Raw genomic sequence first — 26,035 nt, forward strand, 5'->3', positions numbered from 1 at the left:
CAAACAAACACTTTTCACGAAACTGTGTTGATTTCGCACTTAGCAACGGGGGTTTGAGCAAACCTGATATAACAACCAGGTTCGAAACTGGCTCGATTTTCAGTTCAACAACGTTAAAACTAGGTTCGAAACGAGCTTCAAACAAACGGTTTGACAGCAGTTAGGGTGGAAAATGGGTTAGGTTTGGCATCAAGCGAAAACGACATAAGTTTGTGAAAATCGACTCCAAGAAAAGTTATGGCACATATTTTTATACTACCCTGTAATTCCGGAACCGGAAGTCATATTTAAATACTATTCAGGAACTTAGTATGCGACCACAAGGCCTTTCATTTGACTCGAAGTTTGTGCAAATCGCTTCAGCCATCTCTGAGAAAAATCAGTGCACAAAAATGTTACATACACATACAGACATTTTGCGATCTCGACGAACTGATTGAATGGTGTATGAAACTCGTACCCGAGGACCTCAATTCAAAAATCAGTTTCCACAGTGATTGTACAACCTTTCTATATGAGAAAGAAAAAACGTAGCCGTACGTCGAAAAGCTTTAGTACCAATAATGAAAAACTTCAATTATTACATCCCGTCGGGCACATGAACGGCAAATCTAGTTGAAACTTTTTCTCTTCCACTCACTGCACATTACTTGGTCTGGTGTGCTTCTACGCCGTGGTAGCTTCTTTTCCGTGCGTATTTGTTGCTTACGTACCAATCGGCCATCATTACCCGTCCGTTCGTCCGTCCGTCCTTGCACGATTCAGACGATCGAAGGGTTCAATTTTCCGACTGATCGTCGGGAAGAAAAGGACGAAGTTTGACCCCGTCTCATTAGGTTTCGACTCGAATGCGGCTCAGCTCTCACACAGAGGCTTTGAACGTTTTTTTTTTGGATGATGTGTACTGCTATACCTATTGATTAACGTCTTCCTGCTGGGAACTGCGCCGCTTGAGGATCCATCCATCTATTGACCACCAGCCGGGCAACAACAAAAAAGAAAAGGGGATTCGCAAAGGGAACTGCTCTGCCGCAACCTCGGGCTCGGTTGCGCTGATGAACGTTTGTCGTTCCGTATGATGTAGATGCCGTAGTGAGAGAAATAAAACAATGGGCCACTTTCTTTTTATGATCATGTCGTCATAAGGTTTTTGCATGCCGAGTGAGTGAAAAATCGAATGGTTTTCGCATGCCTGCAGATTCGGAAGGTTGCCTTTCCACATTTGGTTGAATCACAAATATTACATAGCCGAGGATAGAGAATTTTACTCCGAGTGGGGTGGCTTTTTTTATGAAACCCATATAATGTTGTTCCTTTTTCGATGAATCCTGGTGAAGGCCGTTTTTTTCAGAGGGTGATTGATTCCTTTTTTTTTGACTCACTGCTATCCATCCAGAGTTAGTTGGGAAAATTTGATGTCCCATATGGTGCCGCCCAGCGAAAGGCAACTGGTTCTAGCGGGATGATGCGTCAAATTTTCCATCAATTTTCGCATTCAACCACCCACGGTACTGCCGATGTTGTGTGTCATACAGCGAAAATCGTGCTGCCGTCAGTGTTTTGGGGGGTTTTGATTTACAGTTGACGTAGGCCCAGACATTCGATCAACACCGGGAACTCGATTCTGTTTGATTTTGAATGAAGTCATTGTTGTGATGTGTTATCGGAATGTATCTCCTGGAAATCATTCGTTATCTATGGAGCTGTTAGTGGATTCGAAGTGTATTTTTGGAATGACAGCGTGTACACTTGTCTGCACATTAGGATTACACAATCCGCTCCAACTTCCAGCAACTTTATGGCGTTTTTCATTTGAGTTTAAGAGATTTTTTTCCATAAATACGTTTATTTCATAGGCAATATACATAAGTTTTTCTTCGCCGTGGCATCCACAATACATAGTACTTTAAACCTAATATATTTCGAATATCATTTTAGTATTCATTAGTTAATCTAAACACTGTTTTTATAAAGCGATTTGCTATTATAATTTACATTGAATAAAATACATTCATTTTGTACATGATCTTATAACTATTTCAAGTATGTTTGTATCAATTCATCACTTTTATTTAATATAAGATAGCTGGCTATTGGTTGAACTCATGGAAGAGAAAACAGTCTAACTTAAAATAAAATTCAAATTGGAACTCCAATGGACTTAATGAAATGATAAAGAAGTGTCATGTAAGGAAGGTCACGACAAGCAAGAATGTCGCGAACTGGGACATTGGATAGTCCACCTTGGGAATTTATTAGTTGAGATTTGACATCACGATATTCCACGCATGTCCAAATGACATGATCGATATCGCGATAACCTTCACCACAAGCACAATGATTAGTCTCGGAAAGTCCAATTCGAAGGAGATGTGCATCTAACGTGTAGTGATTGGACATGAATCTGGACATCACACGAATGGAGTCCCTACTCACATCCAGTCCCCTGAACCATGCCTTTTGTCGATATTTTAAGAATAATAATTGAGTGCATCCACCTTCCCAGATCATCTCTATCCCAAGAAGCTTGCCAGCTGGCAAGTGTTCTTTGGCGAAACGAGCTATAGAATTCGTTGAAAGCAATCGGTCTCTCATAAATTTCACCCTCAATAGCACCACGTTTGGCTAAAATATCGGCTCTTTCATTGCCAGGAATGGAGCAATGAGCCGGGACCCAAACTATCGTGAATTGATCATTATTATTATTCAAAATGTCGTTCAGGTATTATTTTGCCCAAGAAAAACGGTTCATTTATGCCAGAAGCGTTTGAGCGAATGGCTTCAATTGCAGTCAGGCTATCTGTGAAGAGAAAATAATGGTTTGGAGATAATGTGACGTTTACACTCAAACTATAATGAACTACTGCTAACTCTGCTATATAAACAGATGCAGGTTCTTGAAGCCTAAATGAAGCCGAAACATTAATGTTGAATATACCAAACCCAGTAGCCTCTTCAATTCGTGATCCGTCCGTGTAAAATATTTTCTCAGAGTCAATATGCCTGAACTTAATTGTAAAATTTTTTTCGGATTTCCATCGAGTGTATTTGTTCTGGGATTCCACGCACTTTGCGCTGCATGGATGTGTCGAAAAATAAAGTTGAGTGAGGGACATTTAGGAGGGTGTCACGGATAGGAATATATCTTGAAGGTTCGATTTCATGTGACATATGGTTAAAATAAACTGTCATGAATCTTGTTTGAGATTGAAGCTCAACTAGACTTCCGAAGTTATTAATAACCAGGGGATTCAGTACATCACATCTTATTAGCAGTCGCGACGAAAGCTCCCAAAAACGATCCTTCAATGGAAGAACTCCCGCCAGAACTTCAAGACTCATTGTATGTGTCGAGTGCATGCAGCCTAAAGCAATTCGCAAACAACGATACTGAATTCTCTCCAGTTAGATAATTTTAGAGTTTTCAGCGGAACGAAAGCAAACGCATCCATATTCCATTACTGAAAGTATCGTTGTCTGATACAATTTTATTAGATCTTGCGGATAAGCACGCCACCAAGATCCTGTTATTGTTTGAAGAAAATTTACTCTTTGTTGGCATTTTGTTATCAGAAACCTAATGTGTCCTCCCCATGTGCATTCGGAATCAAACCACACCTCGAGGTATTTGAAAGTCAAAACCTGTTGGATCATTTTTCCCATCATATGAAGCTGCGCGGGATCATGCTTTCTTGAAAAGACGACCTTGTTTTCTCCGCAGAGAATTCGATACCCAGATGAACAGCCCAAACGGACAAGTTATCTAGGGTATCTTGCAATGGTTTTTGCAGATCAATAGCTTTGGGTCCAGTAACTGAAACCACGCCATCATCTGCCAATTGTCTTAGTGTACATGGAGTTACTAGACAGCTGTCAATGTCATTCACGTAAAAATCATAGAGGAGCGGACTGAGGCATGAGCATTGCGGGAGACCCAAGTAGCTAATTCTGAATGTTACCAAATCGCCATGTGAAAAATGCATGCGTTTCTCTGACAAAAGGTTGTGCAAATAATTATTTATAATCGTTGGAAGTCCACGTTGATGGAGCTTGTCTGAAAAAACATCAATGGAAGCTGAATCAAATGCTCCTTAAGTGTCTAAAAATACAGATGCCATTTGTTGTTTTTTAGCGAAGGCAATTGGCAATTTGGCAATTTGGATGTCAAACGAAAGTAATGCAAGGCAATCATTCGTCCCTTTATTTCTACGGAAGCCAAACTGAGTATCTGACAACAAACCGTTCGTCTCGACCCAAGTGTCGAGACATCGAAGAATAATTTTTTCGAACATTTTGTCGTGAATACGACTTACTTTACTATGGGGTGCCTTTTCAAAATTAGCCATATGGAAGAATGGGCAGAACTTAATCGTGAATATCTCGACTTGTATTAATGGTAGCAACATAATTCTTTCACCATTTCATCAAAAATATGATCAGGAATTTAGGATAATATTTTGAACAGTGTGAGATAACCACAAACAACTCAAAAATTAAGTTTTCTCAAAATTTCAAAATAATGCGGAAAACTCTTTACTTTCGCTTGGGTTTTTCGCGCAAGGACGACGATTTTGAGGTAGTCAGGCACATATCTTCAACTGAATGCGTATAAAAGGGGAACCGTGGTGAAAATCGATCATTTCTTTTCGTGCGTTCGATGGGAGCAGACGTCGTGGGAGTTAAACCTTCAACCAGCAGGAGAGGGCGCCTTTTGCGTGGTTAAAACCTCAAACGCTCAGGTAGCAACTTTCATTCGCTTGCTGGCCTTCAAGGCGAGCAGACTGCCATCGCAAGAGTTAAACCATCAACCAGCAGCGACGGAGAGAGCGCCTTTTGCGTGGTTAAAACCTCAAACGCTCAGGAGGCAACTTTCATTCGCTTGCTGGCCTTCAAGGCGAGCAGACTGCCATCGCGAGAGTTAAACCATCAACCAGCAGCGACGGAGAGAGCGCCTTTTGCGTGGTTAAAACCTCAAACGCTCAGGTAGCAACTTTCATTCGCTTGCTGGCCTTCAAGGCGAGCAGACTGCCATCGCGAGAGTTAAACCATCAACCAGCAGCGACGATGAGAGCGCCTTTTGCGTGGTTAAAACCTCAAACGCTCAGGTAGCAACTTTCATTCGCTTGCTGGTCTTCAAGGCGAGCAGACTGCCATCGCGAGAGTTAAACCATCAACCAGCAGCGACGGAGAGAGCGCCTTCTGCGTGGTTAAAAGCTCAAACGCTGGGCTTCAAGACAAGCAGACTGCCATCGCGAGAGTTAAACCATCAACCAGCAGCGACGAAGAGAGCGCCTTTTGCGTGGTTAAAACCTCAAACGCTCAGGTAGCAACTTTCATTCGCTTGCTGGCCTTCAAGGCGAGCAGACTGCCATCGCGAGAGTTAAACCATCAACCAGCAGCGACGGAGAGAGCGCCTTCTGCGTGGTTAAAAGCTCAAACGCTCAGGTAGCAACTTTCATTCGCTTGCTGGGCTTCAAGGCTAGAGGTGTGCAAAACAGCTCATTTTGGTGAACAGCTCCGAACCGATCAGCTCTCCAAAGTGAATCGATTCGATGTATCAGCTCATCGGCTCTTTTAGTTTAAACTTTAAGTCTCATTTTGTGCGCCGTTTTTCTTATGCACCGGTTTTCTTTCATATGCATGATCGAAATTGAATCATTGATTTGCAATGATGCAATGAATGCAATGCGAATTAACTTATCTTTAATTGATGTCGACTAAATTGAATATCTTAAAGAGCCGAAGATCCGATCAGCTCGTAGCGTGTTCCCTTCGTCATAATGCAGTGAACTGGGTAGCAAATGAGTGAGCTGGTGAGCTGCGGTTCTTTTGAAAAGAGCTGTGAGCTGTCAGCTCACTTCAATGATTCGATTCACTGGAACAGCTCAGGAGCGAATTGCTCATCTCTATTCAAGGCAAGCAGACTGTCATCGCGGGAGTTAAACCATCAACCAGCAGCGACGGAGAGAGCGCCTTTTGCGTGGTTAAAACCTCAAACGCTCAGGTAGCAACTTTCATTCGCTTGCTGGTCTTCAAGGCGAGCAGACTGCCATCGCGAGAGTTAAACCATCAACCAGCAGCGACGGAGAGAGCGCCTTTTGCGTGGTTAAAACCTCAAACGCTCGGGTAACAACTTTCATTCGCTTGCTGACCTTCAAGGCGAGCAGACTGCCATCGCGAGAGTTAAACCATCAACCAGCAGCGACGGAGAGAGCGCCTTCTGCGTGGTTAAAAGCTCAAACGCTGGGCTTCAAGACAAGCAGACTGCCATCGCGAGAGTTAAACCATCAACCAGGAGTGAGGAAGAGAGCGCTTTTTGCGTGGTTAAAACCTCAAACGCTCAGGTAGCAACTTTCATTCGCTTGCTGGTCTTCAAGGCGAGCAGACTGCCATTGCGAGAGTTAAACCATCAACCAGCAGCGACGGAGAGAGCGCCTTTTGCGTGGTTAAAACCTCAAACGCTCAGGTAACAACTTTCATTCGCTTGCTGACCTTCAAGGCGAGCAGACTGCCATCGCGAGAGTTAAACCATCAACCAGCAGCGACGGAGAGAGCGCCTTCTGCGTGGTTAAAAGCTCAAACGCTCAGGTAGCAACTTTCATTCGCTTGCTGGGCTTCAAGGCAAGCAGACTGTCATCGCGGGAGTTAAACCATCAGCGACGGAGAGAGCACCTGCCATCATTTGGTTTTCGGTAGTCATAACGAGAAGTTCAATTTTCAGATTGTAGTTCCGCAATATAGGTTTAGAATTCAGAGCCTGCGTGCTGAAACTGGATTCTGGAACTGTATTCCGGAACTAATTTGAGTTTCGAAATTGCAATTCTAGAATTGAAACTGGATTCTGAATCTGTTATTGGTTCTAAATTTAGTTCTTGAACTCAGGATCCAGTTCTTTATTCCAGACTTCTTCTATTCGGTTCTTTTAGAACCATAATAATACTCCTAAAGAATTATGCGGAAATTTACTTTACTGTACTCTATAAAACCCATTCTGGTAGTCATGGCGAAAAATCGTCTTCATGTTTTAGAGCTTAGTTCTGGAATATGGGTTTAGAATTCAGAGTCTGCGTGCTGAACTAACTAAAATCGTCACCATTTTTTTATTATAAAGAACTATACTGCTTATTTCATAGTATTTAAGTGCGTTTCAGAATGTTTAATGTAACTAATCTGTAATTTAGTCTAGGCGCATCGTTTAAATTTCTAGTAATGAAAGAGGGGAAAGTTGCACAATTCAAACAATCGATGAACTACCAATTCGAATTCGGAAGCATAAATAAATCGTGTCATATTCGTATTCACGACATCCAGTTATGTCTCTGACATTACACACCCGTACTTTTTTTTCTGATGCAGGACAATATTGCAATTGTTGTTGGAAGCTGGTTTCCCCGGCTTTTTAATGGCGATAACTTTCACTTGCCTCCAGTCAGGTGGAACAATATTTTGCTCAAGAAACTTGTTGAACAATTCCAACAAACGTCTTTTTGCAAGGTCGGGCAGATTCTTCTCCAAGTTGAATTTAATTCTGTCCAACCCAGGAGCGTTATTGTTACAAGACATGAGTGCTATGGAAAATTCCATAATTGAAAAGGGGCTATCAATGGAACCAATATTTGGAGAAGACTCCCTAATAATGCTATGCGTAGGAAAAGAATCTGGACAAACTTTCCTGGCAAAATCAAATATCCATCGGTTCGAGTATTCCTCACGCTCATTTTCTACGTTACGATTCCTCATTTGTCTGGCCGTATTCCAAAGAGCGCTCATTGAGGTTTCTCTTGACCAGGCATGTCCAAATACTGCACTGCACTGCGTGCTTCATATAACCACCGCCACCGCGTGTATTGAGAAAGCCATTGCGTGCCAGTGCACAAAGAGAAACACGAAACGCAATATCCGAAGCCACGGTGCTCGTGGCACTGTTTTATTTTCAGCACTGGTGTTTCAAGCTTCGGCATACACCGAAACCGCGTATTTTCAGTTTCGTTAAACACCGGAGCCGAGTGTTTTCAATTTCGCGAAGGCACCGAAGAGCACCCATGCGTTGGTTATATTGTCAATCAATTGAATTCAATCAGACGCGTATTGATGAAAAAAGAATTAATCATTCAAACGCATTTTTCGTCATACCGTGGCGCTATAGGTGCTTATAGTACGAGCAACGTATGTGGCAAAATCGGAAACACTCGGCTTCGGTGTTTGCCGAAGTCAGGAACACTCGACTTCAGTGCTGCCCGAAAATCCAAGCACCGGTGTTTGACAATTACACGACCACCGCTACGAGTGCTTTTTCTACTGCGTTCGGTGTGTGTTTTTCAACACGGGCACGAAGCGTAGCATTCAATACTCCTGGTGGTGTGCTCACGAGTGAAGATGAGTACCGTGCAGAACGGATCCGTGTTTTTGCCATGCCTGCTCTTGACAAACCTTCGACAAAATGTCTCCAATAGCTACATTTCTTGGCCCGAAGTATGCACTTGTACTTGGTTTCTAAAATCAAGAGTTCCTCCTCCTCGTTCTAAAAACGTCTGCAGGAACTTTAGCTTGTTGTGTTTTTAAGTCTTAGAGTTTTTAAATGTTTTATACTGTTTTCGCATGAACTCAGTAGTGAGAGTGTTTTTAGTCATCGATTCAGTTTCTGGCCCTGAATATTGTGGGTTTAAGTTCCATATTACCTTTTCTAGCGTTTTCCGAGCACTCTTGAGTTCTTTTATAACGCTTCGCAAAAAATCTGTATTGGATGTGTTTGTTTGATAATCCACATTTTCGTTCGATTTTAAAAGTGGCTGATGATAAGTCATCTCTAGGCGATCAAAAACTTGCAAAACGAAATTGTCGAATCAAACTCCACGTACTATTACACCGAGAACTATAATATGACCCAATGATCCTCGTCGTGAACCTTAACGGCCTTGTGGACCGGACTTGGCACAGAAGGCACCCGACTGCCTGTCGGGATACAAACAATCAGGAGAGAATCGTCAAGCAAATCCTTGCTTTATTTGTTCCACGTGAAACCTGATGTGACTAATGACTACAATAGTTCGAGCAAATCTCGAATTGTCATATGACTCCGAGGTGGCTAAGTTGGTGACTGAAGAAACTAATGTCATCAACATGACTTTTACATCCTTTAAAGTTGGTTTGGACCCAACTTTAAAAAATCGCTTTGGATACACAAGGAATTTTATTCCGTGAGTTCGATGAATAAATTTCGGGAACCGTTTATGCAACCATTGCAATTGGTTTTTTGCAGAAACACAACATGGGTTCATGCCGAAATGGTCTGCGACTACCAATCTCTTATCCTTCACGACGTTTGTGGGGGGGCTTTGGTTTTAACACGCTGCGTCAATTTCGTACATACCTTGATAATCGCCGATTAGCAATCTAGATAAATGACTTTATATCCAAAGAGTTTATCGCTTCATCTGGGATTCCAGAGGCCAGCCATCTTGAACCTCTGATCTTCCTCCTGTACTCCAGCGATGTGAAGCTTTCTTTGGCATATCCACGCTTATCTTTCGTTGACGATCTCAAGCTATTCCAAATAGTTCGAAGCGCAACGAGGATGCCGTTTTTCTCGAACACCAACTTGGAATGTAATGAGAATAGCAAAACATTTCACAGACATTCACTGCTTAATGTCTCTATATTGGAACCCATATTAAATTAACGGTGTCCACCGAATAGAATCAGTTAAGCGGTTATTCGTTCGATTTGTTCTTCGACAGCTAATAACCCTTACAAGCTGTCTAGCGACGAAAGCCGTGGATTATTGATTCTACTCGACACTCTTGGCATTTGACGTGATTTATTCCGTGCTATGTTGATTGCCAACATATTGAACAACGAAATAGACTGCACTGCACTCCTGAGTAAAATTTTAATTTTGAGATAAGACTTGTTGGAATTTTTATTGGAATCGATAGAACGATCAATAGAATTTAATGTTTGAAGATGATTTCATGCAACTGTTGGACACTCCAATTTTGGCACACGCTCCAACATATCGCCCGGTATTTCACGAATAAATGCTTCATTATTGGCTTCCAGTGTGTCAATCGATGCTGGTTTTGGCTTGTAGGCATGAGCCTTACATTGACCCCACAAGAAATAGGCCAAAGGTATTAAATCACACGATCTCTACGGGGCCAAAACGTGAGATAAACTGTTCACCGAAGGCGAGTCTCAATTTGGTCATTGTTTCGCGTGCCGTGTGGGATGTAGCACCGTCTTGTTGAAACCACATGTCAGACATGTCCATTTTTGAAAAAAAAATTGTCGATCATCACATGGGAGCGCTCGCCATTTACAGTAACGTTTCGCCTATCGTCGCCTTTGAAGAAATGCGGCCCGATGATACCACCGGGCCATAATCCACACCAAATAGTGACTTTTTGGGATACAGCTAGCTCTTGCAATGCTTCTGGCTGGTTTTCACTGCAAATGCGGCAATTTTGCTTGTTGACATATCCATTCAACCAGAAATGAGCTTCGTCGCTAAACACATATTTTTTCGATAAAAAGGTGTATCTTCCTCCAACTTGGCCATCGCTCATTCACCAAATGTTAGACGCTGTAAGACGATTTATGATTAAATTATAAACACAACAGAACAACTTTGAGAATGACACAAGACACGATTCACAAATGATCTGTCAAAAACAGTGTTGCCAAAACGATATTAGCAAAAAATCACCCTTTATTAAAAGACTTATTTTTTTGTCCATTATTTCAGCTTGACCTAGAGTGCAATAAACTTCTATAAATTATCAACTACAACATATCAAAAATCTCTTCTTAATACAGCTAGTGGTGTGATAATGCCTTTCTGTTGTCGTTCAACCGTTCCATTACGTCACATTGTCGGTTACGTCACGTATACGATTATATCTCTGGAACCGGATTTATCTGCTATTTGATCTTCGAATTTGATCAATGATCCAACAGTATCTTTCAAACGAGCCTAGGATTATTGAGATCTGAAAACTGAGCAGAAGGGAAAAATACGTTTTATCGGTTACGTCACTTTTACCATTATAACTAAAAAGAAACAGCCATTTAATCTTCGAATTTGATTCCCAACCCAAAAGTAGCTTTCAAACGAGCCTAAAATGTAGAGATCGGTACCGTCATGTCTGAGAAAATTGAGCGAAGAGAATAAAATGCGTTTTGTCGGATTTCATTATATCTCCGGAATTGGAAGTAACAGTCATTTGACCTTTAAGCATGATTCACAACCCATAGATAGCTTTCAGATTGACATGATAATTTTAATTAATTAATAAGATAGTTAATAGTTTCAAGTATCTCTCGTCCCTGTGTTAGTATCTTTTCCGCGTACACATGAGTTACTGCACAGAATCAGGAAGAGAAGGAATTACTCGGCTCAGCTCTGCAATATGTTGTTCTCTCTGCCACGTTAGGCTCTGTGAGAACTTGTATGCCAACCGTCAGGGGAGGCTTCAGTGGCTTATGCTTATGGCAATTGAAAACAAATTGCTGTCTCAGTTACAACGTCGAAGCGGTTTTATTGATGAATTCAGTTTAATAAAAAAATTCCCATCCAAAAGTATATCATTATTTCATTGTATTGGAAAACACAAGCAAACATCTATTCCTCATACCACATAATTGGTGCACAATCCGTAAATTCTGTTACGAGATGTCACTGGTTGTCAGGAGCTCACAAACTTTTATAATATATAACGGATAGTCGTTTTTCTAGCCGCATCCAATCCAACAATATGAATACATGAAATTCGATAGAAACATTACTTCCAAGCTAATGAAAACAACAAATTGAAATTTATTAAATTCACGTGACGTCACATATAAACCGACAAGCCAATTTAATAATGATGATATTACTGTATCCTATCTTAAACGCGAAATTATAAGACCCATTTTGAAATTCAAAATTCTACCCGTCAAATTATATAAAGATGGAAGATGGAGGAATGCTGCAAACGGTTTTCATGAAAACAAGTTGACAATTTAAAGTTTCATTAAGGGCTTCAAAACACTTCAGCAACAGGATGTCAAGGCGAAATACTTGACCTATTTGAAGGATTTTCAATAATTTTCACGTTTCAAATGAATTATTACATACAAACCGATTCACACCCTCTCATTCTGCTACCAACGCAGAAGGCGATAGCACCCAGTCGACGTCGTTTTATTGACCAAATGTCATCATAGACACACGGGGAGGCATGAGATAGGAACTTGTGAGCACTTAGTTATGTAAAAGTTGGTCAGAAGGTGCAAATCGAAAAAATCAAATGTTGAGATAATCGATTTTTATGTTATTTTTTTGAAATAAAAGAACAGTTTCAACAGTGCATATTTTCTTCATATAGTTCCATAGAACATTAGTGAAGACAACATATTAATCGAAGCAAAGCAAAGTCTTGGCATTACATTCCTTTTGTGGAATTTGGCCTTTCTGTTTCAACAGACTTCGCAGCCGATTCTTAGCGTACAGAATCATTGTATGGCTAGTACTATGGATTCTACTGACACTAAGAACCCTTCCAGGTCGGGGCTCGAACATACGACAACTGGCTTATAAGACTAGCGTCCTATGCATTGAACCGCCAACCCGGGACTAGTTTTGAATCAACTGTTTTTAATATTTTATTTTTGATAATTTTCAAGGAATTTTTGTGAAGCCTTTTCTTCAGAAATAATACTAAAATGAAAATTTTGAGCTGATGATGAAAATAGCTCTTTCTGCGTCACAATTCTTATGAGAAACAACCGAATAATAAGCTGCTGTTTTATTCCACCTAGTGGTTTAATGACGCCTTTCTCATATAACACATGGATCAATAAGTCCCGAGACTAACAATGGAAACAAAATTTTTTTTGCAAATTTTTTTTTATTCATCAACATAATCACCTTTTAGAGTGATACAATGGTTCCAACGTTTTTCCAATTTTTCAATACCATGTTTATAAAAAAAATTATCTTTCGCTTCAAAATAAGCTTCAGTTTCAGCGATGACCTCCTCATTTGAGCCAAATCTATTTCCCTGGAGCATTTTTTTTAAGATTAGCAAAGAGCCAGTAGTCACTGGGGGCTAAATTTGGCGAGTATGGGGGGTGGGGAAGCAGATCAAAGCCCAATTCGTTCAATTTCGCCATTGTTTTCATCGACTTGTGGCAGGCTGTTTTTGTTCCATCGAAAGCAATCGCGGCACCCACTTGGAAAAAACCTTTTTCATGCTCAATTTTTCATAAAGGATAGTAAATACACTTCCATATGATATCTGTGTCATCTCAGCAATCTCACGGAGCTTCACTTTACGATCTTTCATTATAATTTTTGTCACTTCACTCACATTTTCCGGTGTAACGGCTTTTACTGGTCTACCCGAGCGTTCCGCGTCATTTGTGTCGGTACGACCACGTTTAAACTCGGCGAACCACCGACAAATCGTTGCTTTTGATGGACAAGAGTCCGGATAACATTTTTCAATCCATTGTTTCGCTTGCACGGTGTTTTTACCCATTCAAAAACAATGTTTTATCAAAAACGGGTTTTTCCATTTTTTAAATAAACTACAAAACGACTTTACTCCAACCTCGATAACTCAGCTGTTTCTGGTCGGATCGACTTAAAATTTTGACCCGTTTCTGGCCAAGGTTAGTACTCTAGAAAGACGTGGTTACTGGTTCACTACGAGCGCCATCTCTGCTTTAGTCTCGGGACTTATTGATCCATGTGTTATAATATTATGGTATTCTATTCAAAATTTTTCTCTTCGATTTTTGAAAGAAACCAAGGGATTGTTTGTGCATCAACTTTTATAACATATAGATGGAAACGGTGCTTCGCTCGCTTAGGACATCCTTAAGAAAACGAAGTGGGTTCTCTATTATATGTACTTCCGGCACCGGAACCCGAGAACCGGTATAATCGAAGTCGGTTCGTACGGCCACCTACTAATCAAATTTTGAAAATTCCGTAATATGCAGTAATTTTTGGTAGGACCATAAGGAGTGTATCGAAAATAAGCTATCCACAAATTTTTCACTCAAATTATGATAAAAAGTTTATTGTACGAGGTTAAACTTGAGCATAATGAAAACCGGATGAAATTTAAGTTATTCCTTCACGAATTTTCGAACTTTTGGTCGAACGCTCTTCATCAAGTTCCGGACAAGTGTTGCATCGCATTTTTTGGACGCTTGAGCCCAATTTTTTTTTGAACTCCTGCATGTTCTCAGCTGCCTTTCCAGTCTTTTTGAAGACCCTATTCACGATTGCCCATTGTTCGATGGGTCGAAGCTGAGGGCAATTTGGTGGATTGATATTTTTCTCAACGAAATTTATACCCTTTTGGCATAGCGAGCCGACGCTAAATCCGACTAAAATTCTGGAGGTGTACTATGCTTCTTATACAAAGGTAGCAATCTCTTCTGGAGACACTAAGATCGATAGATTTTTGCATTTATAGTTCCGGTAGTGTAAAAAATGGTTGACTTCAAACCACAGGAACATATTTCTTGCCATACCAGTACCTTTCGACCGAATTTCTCCACTTGAATTTCTTCACTCCACTCCACATCGCTCACATCCTCCCCAACGACGACAATAAAGTATTGTGAACCTGAAAGGGTTTTTAAGTCCTCCTATACATAAGTCTCATCGTCCATCAAAACGCATGCATCCGGACACTGCAAAAGACGCGAATACAATTTTCGGGCCCTTGTTGCTCCTCGCTTCTTCTGTTCAACACTTTGTTTCGAGATTTTCTGCTTCTTTTAGGTCTTCTGGTGATTTCGCCTCTTGATACGCTAGATCATTCCGACACTCGTTCCTGCTTTTTTGACCAAATCACTTATTGACATTGATTTGTTCTTCATAATTAGAGATACCACTTTTTTGTCCAGTTTCGGGTTGGAACAACCGGGTTTTCTGCCTCTTCCTGGTAGCTCATCCAAAGAATAGTGTTCCCCAAACTTAATGATGTTTCTAACACTGGCATGATGAATTCCAAACCGCTTTGCCAATTCTCGCATAGTAATACCCTTCTCACTTAGCCATGTGTCCAGAACCTTAATTTTCACTTCGTTTTTTTTTTTTTTTTTTTTTTGTTTCGTTTTCAATACGCGACATTTTGAAAATGTAGAATTTCAACCTCACAAACAAGTAAACAAACGAAAGCTGACAGCCAAACGCACAGTATGTTGTGATCTGAGCATACAAACACACAGACATTGCTCAGCTCGAGGAATTGAGTCGAATGGTATATGACAGGCAAAAAACAAAAATCAATATTCGAATTTAAATGAAAGTAACCAATCGCTCTGTTACGACAAACAAATAGATTTCCATTTCTCAAATTAACTGCACTTTTCACGAAGATGTCGACAACTCAAGTCGAGTACTTTTTCATGACCGTGTAAATACCACGTCATATTTCGTTTGTATTATGCGGTTTTCTACGGTTGATGTACGTCACGTAACACCAGGAGGAAAACTCCACACCGTTGAATATTTTCCATCCGCAAAGCTGCTTCGGCTCAAGTTTCATAGTCATTAAAGTGTTTTTGATACCGTAGTATATTTACTTATCTCTCCATTCTAAATCGTTAGTTTATATCATTCCATCCCCCCCGAACAAGCGGGAAATAACGGCGTTTGTTGTTTTGTTTCTGTATTCTTTCTCTGTGACCTTCGAACTTTCCCTGATCTCTTGATACGACTTATCGAAAATAAACAAAGTATTATTTCTCTCTCTCTCTCTCTTCGCTGTCTGCTGGATACCTAACGGAAAACACGTGTATTGTTGTTTCTCATTTTGAAGATAGAATTTTTTGAAAGGCTTTTGAATCCGTCATTCGTGTGAGATTTTAATAATAACATCATTGGCATTACGTAAGACACTATACTAACTTTTCGTCTATCATTTTTAATTTCAGGAAACCTACCCTTCAACACCTCCAGTATGGTTTGCCGAAAGCGAAGAAACCAGTATAACGAATGCTGTACAAATACTTACAAACACCCGTGGCCACGATAATCATGTTATAAATCAGGTAAGTAAAGGAACCGTTTCACCCCGATTTCCCCGCGTGTTCGCACAGATGTATTCAGCACCTTAAAAGTACCTGCGGTTCGATTGCAGCAGCAACCACCCTAGTTCTTCGGGGTCCACCAAACGCATAGCAACAGACAAATCTAGGTTGCTCTAGTTGCTGCAATTCCAGGGCTGACTGGACAGCGAAGTTCTCGGTAGAGCGGGAAAGTGATTCAACGTGTTTACGTCTGTCTGCGAGCTTTGTTTTGTTGTGCCTTTTGTGCGCATCTTCTAGTTCGGAATCATCTACCGGCGTGAATGTTGTAACGGCTCGATAGCGCACACGGCCTACTTTGTACCTTCGCATCTGCTGAGCTACAAACAAATGGAACTTGACATGGCTTGTAGTACGGTACTGAGCATAATTTGACCGTACATTTAAATTCACTGCGTCATACAGCAACCTGCCGTTCTGCATCAACATAATTGCGGTGGCAATTGGCTTAATGAAGATTTCGAGGTTTGTCCGTAAACGATGACTAACTGTTGCTGTGGCTGTTGTTCTTCGCTACCCTACATTTGCTTCAGTTAGTGTGTTGTTTTGTGTTCTTCGTCTTGCATCAGAGAGAATCAATCTAGAGATGTGATGTAAGCCACGTTAGATTTTATGATTATTGTTTCTCGCGATCCTGGGATGATTGGCTTGTGAGATAAGTTTCGTTTCAGCAATTTGCACAGTAAGCTCACAAAGAATTTTCAAACCCGTGCACGTGAAATCATTAAGATAGGTCAACAAACAAAAGCGTTTCTTATGAAAAAATGCCTAAAAATATGCGATCCTGACCGTTTTAAAGACTGTCCCAGAAAGTATGGACGTACTTTGATTTCGCTGTAAATAATTCACAAGTGTTAGATATTCAAATTTTATTCGATATACTGATGAGCATGAACTTAGCGAGGCACCCCTCACCGATGGTAACGCGAATAGGTGAATTTTGAATTTGTTGCTCAATTTTTAAAAAAAAATTTGAGTACTTCGCTAAGTTCATATGAAGTTAGCGAAGCCTCCCTTCCAAATATGCTTCAAAACAAATTGAAGCCTAGTGAAATTATATCGAAAAAAATTTATGATGATCATCGACTACTTCACGGATATCATTTTGAAAGCAGTTACGTTAGTCAGAAGAGACTATTAGGTGGATTTACATGTGCGATTAAATTTCTTCAATCTTATTTCCAATATAAATTTTACGATCAACTTACGACAAAAATGAGATAATTGTTCATCCACTCCCCTTTTTTTTAATTTTCGAGTTGGTATTGCTGATTGAACTGTCAAGCTACCATTAGCAGAAAAACCTGTTTTAAACCACCTAGTGGTGAAATGATGCCTTTCTCATGTACATATAATATTGTGGTATTCAATTCAACATTTTTCTCTTCGATTTTTGAAAGAAACCAAGAGATTGTTTGTGCATAACATACAGAATAAAACAGTGCTTTGATTGCCTAAGTCACCCTTAAGAAAACGAAGTGGATTTACTATTGTATGCACTTCCGGCACCGGAACCCGAGAACCGGTGTAATCAAAGTAGGTTCGTATGGCCACCAACTAACATGACACACAAACCCTACTATTAGTACGCACTTTAAATTACGATTTAAATGTTAGTTGCATCCGAAAATATTTTAAGTGACGGTGTACAATATTGAACACACTTTAGCCTATAACTCCGGAACCGGAAGTCGGATCCGGATGAAATTAAGGAATTCCGTATGGGACCACGAGACCTTTCATTTGAATCCAAGTTTGTCAAAATCGGTTCAGTCATCTCCGAGAAAACCTAGTGAGATTATTTGACACACACACAAAGACATTGCTCAGCTCGATTAACTGAGTCGAATGGTATATGACTTTTGGCCCTTTTCAATAGTCGGTTTTTCAAGAGATTGCATAACCTTTCTATATGAGAAAGGCAAAAATATTATTAGTTAACAATACATATACTCGAGTTGTTGAAAACCCTCTGGAAAATGAAAGAAGCAGAGAAAATTGTACTTCAAAAACGCGCACAAACTTTATTCGCGGGAGAAGAATAGTTCATATAAAATTAGCGAAGTACTAAAAAAAATTTAAAAAATATTGAGCAACAAATTCAAAATTACCGTAACTAATTAGCAACAAAATAGCAACAAATTATTCAATAGGCTTCCATTTGTTTTGAAGCATATTTAGGAGAAGGGCTTCGCTAACTTTATATGAACTTAGCGAAGCACTCAAAAAAATTAAAAAAAAATTGAGCAACAACTATTGAATGGTTTCGGCTGCCGAGACATGTTTCCTAAGATGTGCCTTCGTTAATGCCCAAAATTCCTCAGTTGTGGGTAATTTGGTGGATTCATGTCTTTTGGGACGAAAGTGAAATTTTTGGTAGTATACCATTCTACCGTTGATTTCGAGTAGTGGTAAGAAACAAGATCAGGCCAGAAGACAACAGGATCCTTGTGGCTTCGAATCATGGGTAGAAGTCGTTTTTGTAAACATTCCTTGATGTATATTTCGCTGTTCATTGAAGAAGTGGTGATGAAGGGTTTCGAAATCTTACCGCAGCTACAAATTGCTTGCCAGACCATAGCTTTCTTATCAAATTTTTCGACTTCAATCTATGTCTCGGATTGGTTTAACACTTTCCCTGCTCGCACCGTATAATATTGTGGTCCCGGCAAGGATTTGTAATCGAGTTTCACGTAGGTTTCGTCGTCCATAATTATGCAGTTAAAATTTCCAGCAAGAATCGTATTGTACAGCTTTCGAACCGTCGGCCTGATCGATGCTTCTTGTTTCGGACTACGTTATTGTTGTTTCTGCTTCTTATAGGTTCGAAGATTCAAACGTTCTTAAGCACGAAGAACATTTGACTTCGAAATGCCCACTTTTTTGGCCACATCCCGAACTGAAACCTCCTTCTTTTGCTCGAACGCCTTCAGTATACGTTTATCCAACTGAGGGTTAGCAGTACCATTTTTCGACCCGTTTTCGGTTTATCCTCAAAGATGTTATCCTCACCGAACTTCCTGATTGCATTTCGCACGGCTTTTTCACTTACTTCTTCCATTTTCTCAGTGACTGTCCGCGTTCTGTGCACCATTTGTACACAATTTTTCGACGTTGTTCTTCTGAAAGTCCACGCATTTCGAAACAAACTAATGAATACGAATAAACAACTGCACAAGTGGTTAGAGAAGAGTGTAAACAACAGGACGCAGCTATAAAAATTGACAGATTCAGAACCATTGCGAAATGGCAGCGGTTTTTGGTTGCGTCCATACTTTCTGGGACAGACTTTACCTCAAATGACTGTTACTGTTGTTTCAGGGTATCATAAAGACTGCGCTCGAAAAATATTGTAACCTAAAAAATGATCACCAAAAATTCATTTTAGGTTGGATATTTTTCGAAACTAAATAAAAAATAAATAAACACATATTAGATATGTTTTTGCAAAATTGTTTCATTCAACCTCTTCTTATAGCCTAAATAGCCGCATCTTGGACTCAACACTACCCATCGAATCCTGTGCAACATTTGCGCCCTCTTTTTTTGCACACTAATCCATTCTTTATTCAAATCCTTGTCTTTTTTTCTGAGGACCCTTCCGGAGCTTATTCTACTTTTGACGAACTCAATGGTGATAATGGTTTTCTTGAAACAAACCATTTCTTTGTACACTCTTCCAACAGTCTAAATCAAACATTTATTTCTTATTAGAGGGGGTGTCCTATGAAGAGGCTTGTCTATTTTCTTTATTTTATTGTACAGAAACATAAAAAGACAGGAAAATTACTTCTATGGTATCTGTATATATCAGTTTGAGGAAAACGAAAATCCCTTCTTAATCCACCTAGCGGTGTATTATCATTATCTTGCTATTTAAATAGTCTTATTAAAACAATCATAAGATTCAATCCTCGAAATCGAAATCCAGTGGATTGATTGTTGCTAAATAGTTACGGTGGCATTGAATTCGTTACTCAATTTTTCTTTCGTGTACATCTTTTATTTGCTTCATAAGCGAAGTACTACAAGGAAAATTAAAAAATAAACATCAAATTGAAAAAAACGGCAATTAATTAGCAACCAATTTTATATGACCTCAACGAAGTACTCAAAAACAAAAATTGAGCAACAAATTCAAAAATTACCTTAACTAATAAGCAACAAATTTTCTGCGCTAACATCGGCGAGAGCCCTGTTCATTTGATAATTTTATAGAGAATTTTTTTTAAATAAATATTTGCATATTACCATCAATCATCTTCGTTTGTTCAAATAGAATGTGCACGAAGTCCTTAAAAAATGTTGATAGAGCTAACTTTCTTTTTTCTCTCAAATTTGTATACAACTCCTTAACTCCCCTTACGAAATAGCATCCGGGAAGTCCGATTTATTTAAGTTTTTGCTACGCCATGATTATTGCATTATTATTCACCCCCAAATTAATTTTCCCAGTTTTGATTTTCTCAGTTTTGAAATGGTTTCAGCAATTCTCAAGTGCTATTGCGTTCAACGATTTAGCATCCTTCAAAATTTCCATCTCCGAAGGTTTTGTGGCTTATCAAATTGATAATAAAGGTAAAAACTTTTGTGTAGCTTCCTAATGGATTCGTAGAATCTTCATTCAACTCGAGCGAACTGACGTTCCCTCAAAAATGATAATGGATTCTTAATTACAATTCGCGATAACTACAATAAAATGCGATTTCAAAAACCGCATCCTAATGTGATTAGATTACACTACAATTTCCAATCGATTAGATTGCACCGGGAAACACTACCTTGTTGCATTTATCAGCGGCAAAAGCTAAATTGAATCAGTCAGTGTCCTATACGATTTGATAAAGAAGTTTGAATGACTTAAATACGGAAACATTGTTGAACAACCCCCGACTTCGATCAAAAAGATCTCTGCTCAAGTAAGATGAATTCTGGAAACTTAAAGATTGCGTAAGAATGAAACTGCCATGCAACAACAATGCTCCTAGTATACATAGATTCAAATTCAACCTTTTACTTGTCTAACGTTGAGCACTGTTAAAAAAGCCGACCAAATCCAAGCGCACCTAATAATGCATAGCGTTTCGGAATTCTTTTCATGTTTCGTCTTTTTCAAATCTATCGCTGTGCCCTTTTTGCTTTTCTTCATAGCAATGTAATAGATTTGCTGCAAAACCAACTTTCGGACGGAGCCTCGAAGACCCATAATGTTATATACCATTCGACTCAGTTCGACAAGATCGGGAAATATCTGTGTATGTGTGCATTTTTCAAAGATCTTTTTCACGTAAATACGCCTTACTTTACTACGGGCGCCTTTTCAAAATTCGCCCTGTGGAAGAATGGGTAGAACTTATTTGTGAATGTCTTGAGTTGTATTATACACAACAATATAATTATTTCTCTATGCGATCAGAAAAGTGATCACCAATTTATGATGATATTTCCAACGGTGTGAGATAACCAAGAATAACTCAAAAATTTAATTTTCTCAAGCAAACTCATTACGCTTACTTGCCTTTTTCGCACTCGGATATAAGGTTTAGAACTAAGTTTCAGAATTTTATTTCAGGCTCAAAAGTCAAAATTAAGATCCACATGCTGCCTCCAAATTCTAGATTCTGGAACTAGTTTCTTGACTTGATTTTGGAACTGAATTTAGTGCTGTATTTTAAGTTCAGAATTCGTATCCAGAATTCTGATTCAAGAGTTCAACTTCAGAATTCGGGAACAAAATTCAAGATTCATTGAACTCCGAGTCTAAACCAAAATTTTATATCTGAACTCTGAACCCAAATTTTGAAACTGATTTATGAACTATAATTTGGCAACTAAATACGAAACCAGTCCCAGGTTCCAAATTTAGTTCTATAATTCAGTTTCAGTTCCTGTATGTTTTGGTTTAGATAAATAAATGGTGGCAAAAAGTACTCAACAGTTGTGAACATCGGATAAATTTCACAAATCGGTTCTTTTTAGAACCTTTAAATTATTATCAAAGAACTATGCGAAGTTTTACTGCAGTGAGTATGTAAATCTACAAAAAAAAAACAAACAACTAAAACATTGTTTGTTGTTTTGTTCACTCTCATTTGTTCAGCGTTATTTGTGTGGTAGAATATATTTATTGACAATAAGTCATACTTTAGTATAGATGCTTCGTTACAATTGTGAAAGGGAAGCAGCAAAAGTTGCGAAATTCACATAATCAATCAACTAATACAAACGATTTTTGATATTTGGAAGTGCGAAAGAAGCATGGTAGTTTTATTCGTATTCCAGTTATGTCTCTGACATTACCCATCCCATTTTTTCGGAGATGGCTGAACTGATTTCAACAAACTTAGCCTCGTTTGAAAGCTACTATTAGACTAGACCAAATAGCTATCACTTCTGGTTCACTCCGGTGGTATGATATAAAAGACGTAACCAACAAAACGTGTTGATTTATTACCGCTCAATTTTCTTAGAGATAGCTGAGCCGATTTCAACACGCCTAGTCTCGTTTGAAAGCTACTGTCGAATTGTGGATTAAATGGCTGTCACTCCTGGTTCCGGAGATATAATGGTATATGTGACATATGTCACAAAAAGCGTTGATTTTTTACCGCTCAATTTTCACGGAGATGGCTGAACTGATTTTAACAGACTTAAGCTCGTTTAAAAGCTACTAATGGATCATTAATCAAGCTCGAAGATCAGATGGTTGTCACTTTTGGTTCCCGAGACATAATGGTATAACTGACGTAAACGACTAGCAGATGACTCAACGAAATTTGATAAACTTAGCTGTATTAGGATCTGTCTTGATCTTGAGTAATCGGCAAAATTATTATACCGGTTAGGATCTAGCTATGAGTTCGAGTTCCGTCTCTGCGGTAACATTCACATGTCATTTTTCCAATTTGTTTTCCTCTCGTTAGATACTAATCAAATTTAGAAATATAGAGATATTATCTTCACTCTTCTGCACAGATTTCAAAAGTTTCATGGGATTCCTCTGTTACGTCTCCTGCTAATTATGTAAACACACTTTGCTCTATCACAATCGTGGGATATTTTGTATCAAATTTACGGGCTTGTTCAACCGCTTCCGAACTCCCTAATCAATGTTTCCGCTATTGAGTCATCCGAAATTCGTTATCAAATCATATCATTGATTTAAAGTAGCTTTAGCCGCTGATAAAAGCTAAAAGGTAATATTTTTCAAGTGCAATCTACTCGATTGGAATTTGCAAGTGCAATCTAATCACATTTAAGGAGTGTATCGAAAAGTAGTTAGCAACATTGATTATTGAATAAAAAAGCAAAAAAAACATATTCTGACATCAGTTTTCGATATATTGTAGAAAAATTACATTTTTATGCATTTCACTGATTATATTGAAGAAAATCATAGTTTCTGTGAAACGCTCGCACTTTGGACTTGACATTCTTCATTAAATTCTGCATAGTTACTTTCGTGACTTTCCTGGTGGCAGCTGTCCAGTTTTTTTTTTAACTCCTGCATGTTTTGGGACACTGTACCTTCCTTCCGAAAGTGCCGCTTGACAAATGCCCAATACCATTCAATTGGCCGAAGATCCGGGCAGTCCGGTGGATTGATGTCCTTTTCCACGAATTGTACATTCTTTTTTGACAACCACTGTAGAACGGAGTTGGCGTAGTGGGCTGAAGCCAAATCCGGCCAGAAGAGAGGAGGAGCCTTATGCTTTCTGTACAGTGGCAGTATCTCTTCTTCAAACATTCTTCCTTGTACACCTTGGCGTTAATTGTGCCCTTCGTGAAGAAAATCGACGACCGCAAACCCCAGGTACAAATTGCTTGCCAGACCAACACCTTCTGCCCAAACGTTTCCATCGCCACCGTGGTGTCAGCGTCGTCCTGGTCCTGGTACACCGATTTCGTATAATATTGCGGTCCGGGCAGCGCTCGAGAATCTTCGTGTCGGCTGTGAAAATTGCATATTTTTTCAAATAAATTTGAATTCAATGACATTCGTTTATTTTTTCAATCGCACCTATCATAGAATAGCTAAAACTTTTATCGACCGCAGCACTGTCTTTTACCAATATCACACCATTAGCAAAAATCCGTAACCGTTTCGATTCATTCATAGCGTGTACGAAATAGAACAAAGCACGCATCGTTTGTTTTGTGTTTTCTTCTTCTTTCGGTGATGTACATATTGTCTTTCTATATGCCGATTTGAAAGTTTCATCGCCCTGTAACTGCGGAACCGGAAGTCGGATCCGGATGAGATTTCACAGTATTTTTAAAGACAATATGAGCTTTAATTCAAATCAAGATATGTGAAAATCGGTTCAAGCATCGCACAGTGGTTCGAATCAATAAAACCGTGGGCATAAATCAGTAGCTGCCAAACCGTTCTTTTAATGCATATAGTTGCTTTTGAGAAATTATTTACAAATATGTACCGCGTAATTTGATTATATCACTAATTGTTCATGGCCTACTTTGACAAAAAATATAATTATAACTTTTTTTTTCTGAAAAGATAGAAATTTTTTTTTCTTCGACAAACTTTTAGAATTATTAAAAATAATTTACTTTGTCAAATATACCAAAAGTGTAGGTCTCCGTTTCGAATGTACAAAGCGTTTTTGTGGCAACCCCCTTAAAAACAATTTTTTTATTCATAACTTGTTTCAAGTTTTTTTTTATGCATACTTTGTTTAGAATAATTAAAGAAAATAAAAAAATCCCATATTTTTGTTGTTTCCTGGCAAAGTTATACAACATTTTACCTTTTTTTTACCTATGATAAAACCTTACACCGAAGCGAAATATGGAACTTTATGCAGCTGATTTTTACAAAATTTATAGAAAAAGATATGCCCAAAACTATAAAAAAAATTCTAAGTGGAACTCGATGGAACTCTTTTTTAGGCAATTCCAAAGTTAGCTTTAGTTATTGAATTATGACAACCCCCTTAAAACTAGTTTTCTAATCATAACTTGTTTCAAGTTATTTTTTTTATATATTTTGTTTGGAATAATTGTAGAAAATATAAAATCCCATAATTTTGTAGAATGTAATGCATAGGTTTATTCTTTTCTGAAAAGGTTATACATCATTTTACCTGTTTTTATCTAGGAAACCTTATACCGAAGCGAAATATGCAACTTAATGCAGCAAACTTTTACAATACTTTTAGGAAATTATATTCCTAATCCAATTTATTTTATAATAAGAATATCCTGAGTACTATTCGTGTGACTCATTTTCACTATGGCTGTGCTGAAACCTTGCATGATTAAGAAACGGAGTGTGTCACGCGTCTGCTATTTCTGTAACTCGCTTTTGCAGTGAGCGTAGAGATGGGCAATTCGTTCCTGAGCTATTCCAGTGAATCGAATCTTTAAAAAGAGCTGATAGCTCACAGCTCTTTTTAAAAGAACCGCAGCTCACCAGTTCACCGCACTGGTAAGCAGGGATGCCAGGTTCACAGATTAATCTGTGTTCCACAGATTTTCTTTCAACCTTTTGCACAGATTTAAAAAATGGCACAGATTCCGATTAGTTATTATGGAAACGGGGAAACGTGCACAGATTTTGCACAGACAGGTTTTTGGCTTGATCACAGATTTTTTAAAAAATGACCTCACATCCCTGCTGGTAAGGTGGAAACAAGCCACAAGCTGAATGGATTTTCGGCGCTTGAAGAGCGAGTTATAAATGAGAAGAAATGTGTGTATGAGCTTTTGTTCGTTTTTCCAAATGTGTATTTATCCTTCTTTAACAGATTGAATGAGCCGTTGTCAATAAGAAATCTCACCTCTCACTCAGTAGGCTAAGGAACATTCAGGGATGCCACTTTTGCAGATATTCTCGAATATGACATAATAATAATTCGCAAACAAGTTAGTTTGCATAGCATTGTTCTTCGTGCATGAATGATTTCGATCATGCATATGAAAG

The 26,035-nt window shown here is 38.9% G+C and overlaps 1 protein-coding gene across 4 annotated transcripts in view; it reads left to right on the forward strand.

Annotated features, from left to right (window-relative positions):
• Positions 1 to 26,035, forward strand: part of LOC131427469 (ubiquitin-conjugating enzyme E2 Q2) — a 65,337-nt gene that overhangs the window by 17,672 nt on the left and 21,630 nt on the right. For all 4 annotated transcript variants that reach the window (XM_058590688.1, XM_058590685.1, XM_058590686.1 and 1 more), the window contains exon 3: positions 15,940 to 16,056. In XM_058590688.1, coding sequence (XP_058446671.1) covers positions 15,940 to 16,056 — 117 coding nt within the window. The remainder of the gene's footprint in view (positions 1 to 15,939; positions 16,057 to 26,035) is intronic.

Source organism: Malaya genurostris, chromosome 2, assembly GCF_030247185.1.
Source record: "Malaya genurostris strain Urasoe2022 chromosome 2, Malgen_1.1, whole genome shotgun sequence".
Taxonomy (NCBI): domain Eukaryota; kingdom Metazoa; phylum Arthropoda; class Insecta; order Diptera; family Culicidae; genus Malaya; species Malaya genurostris.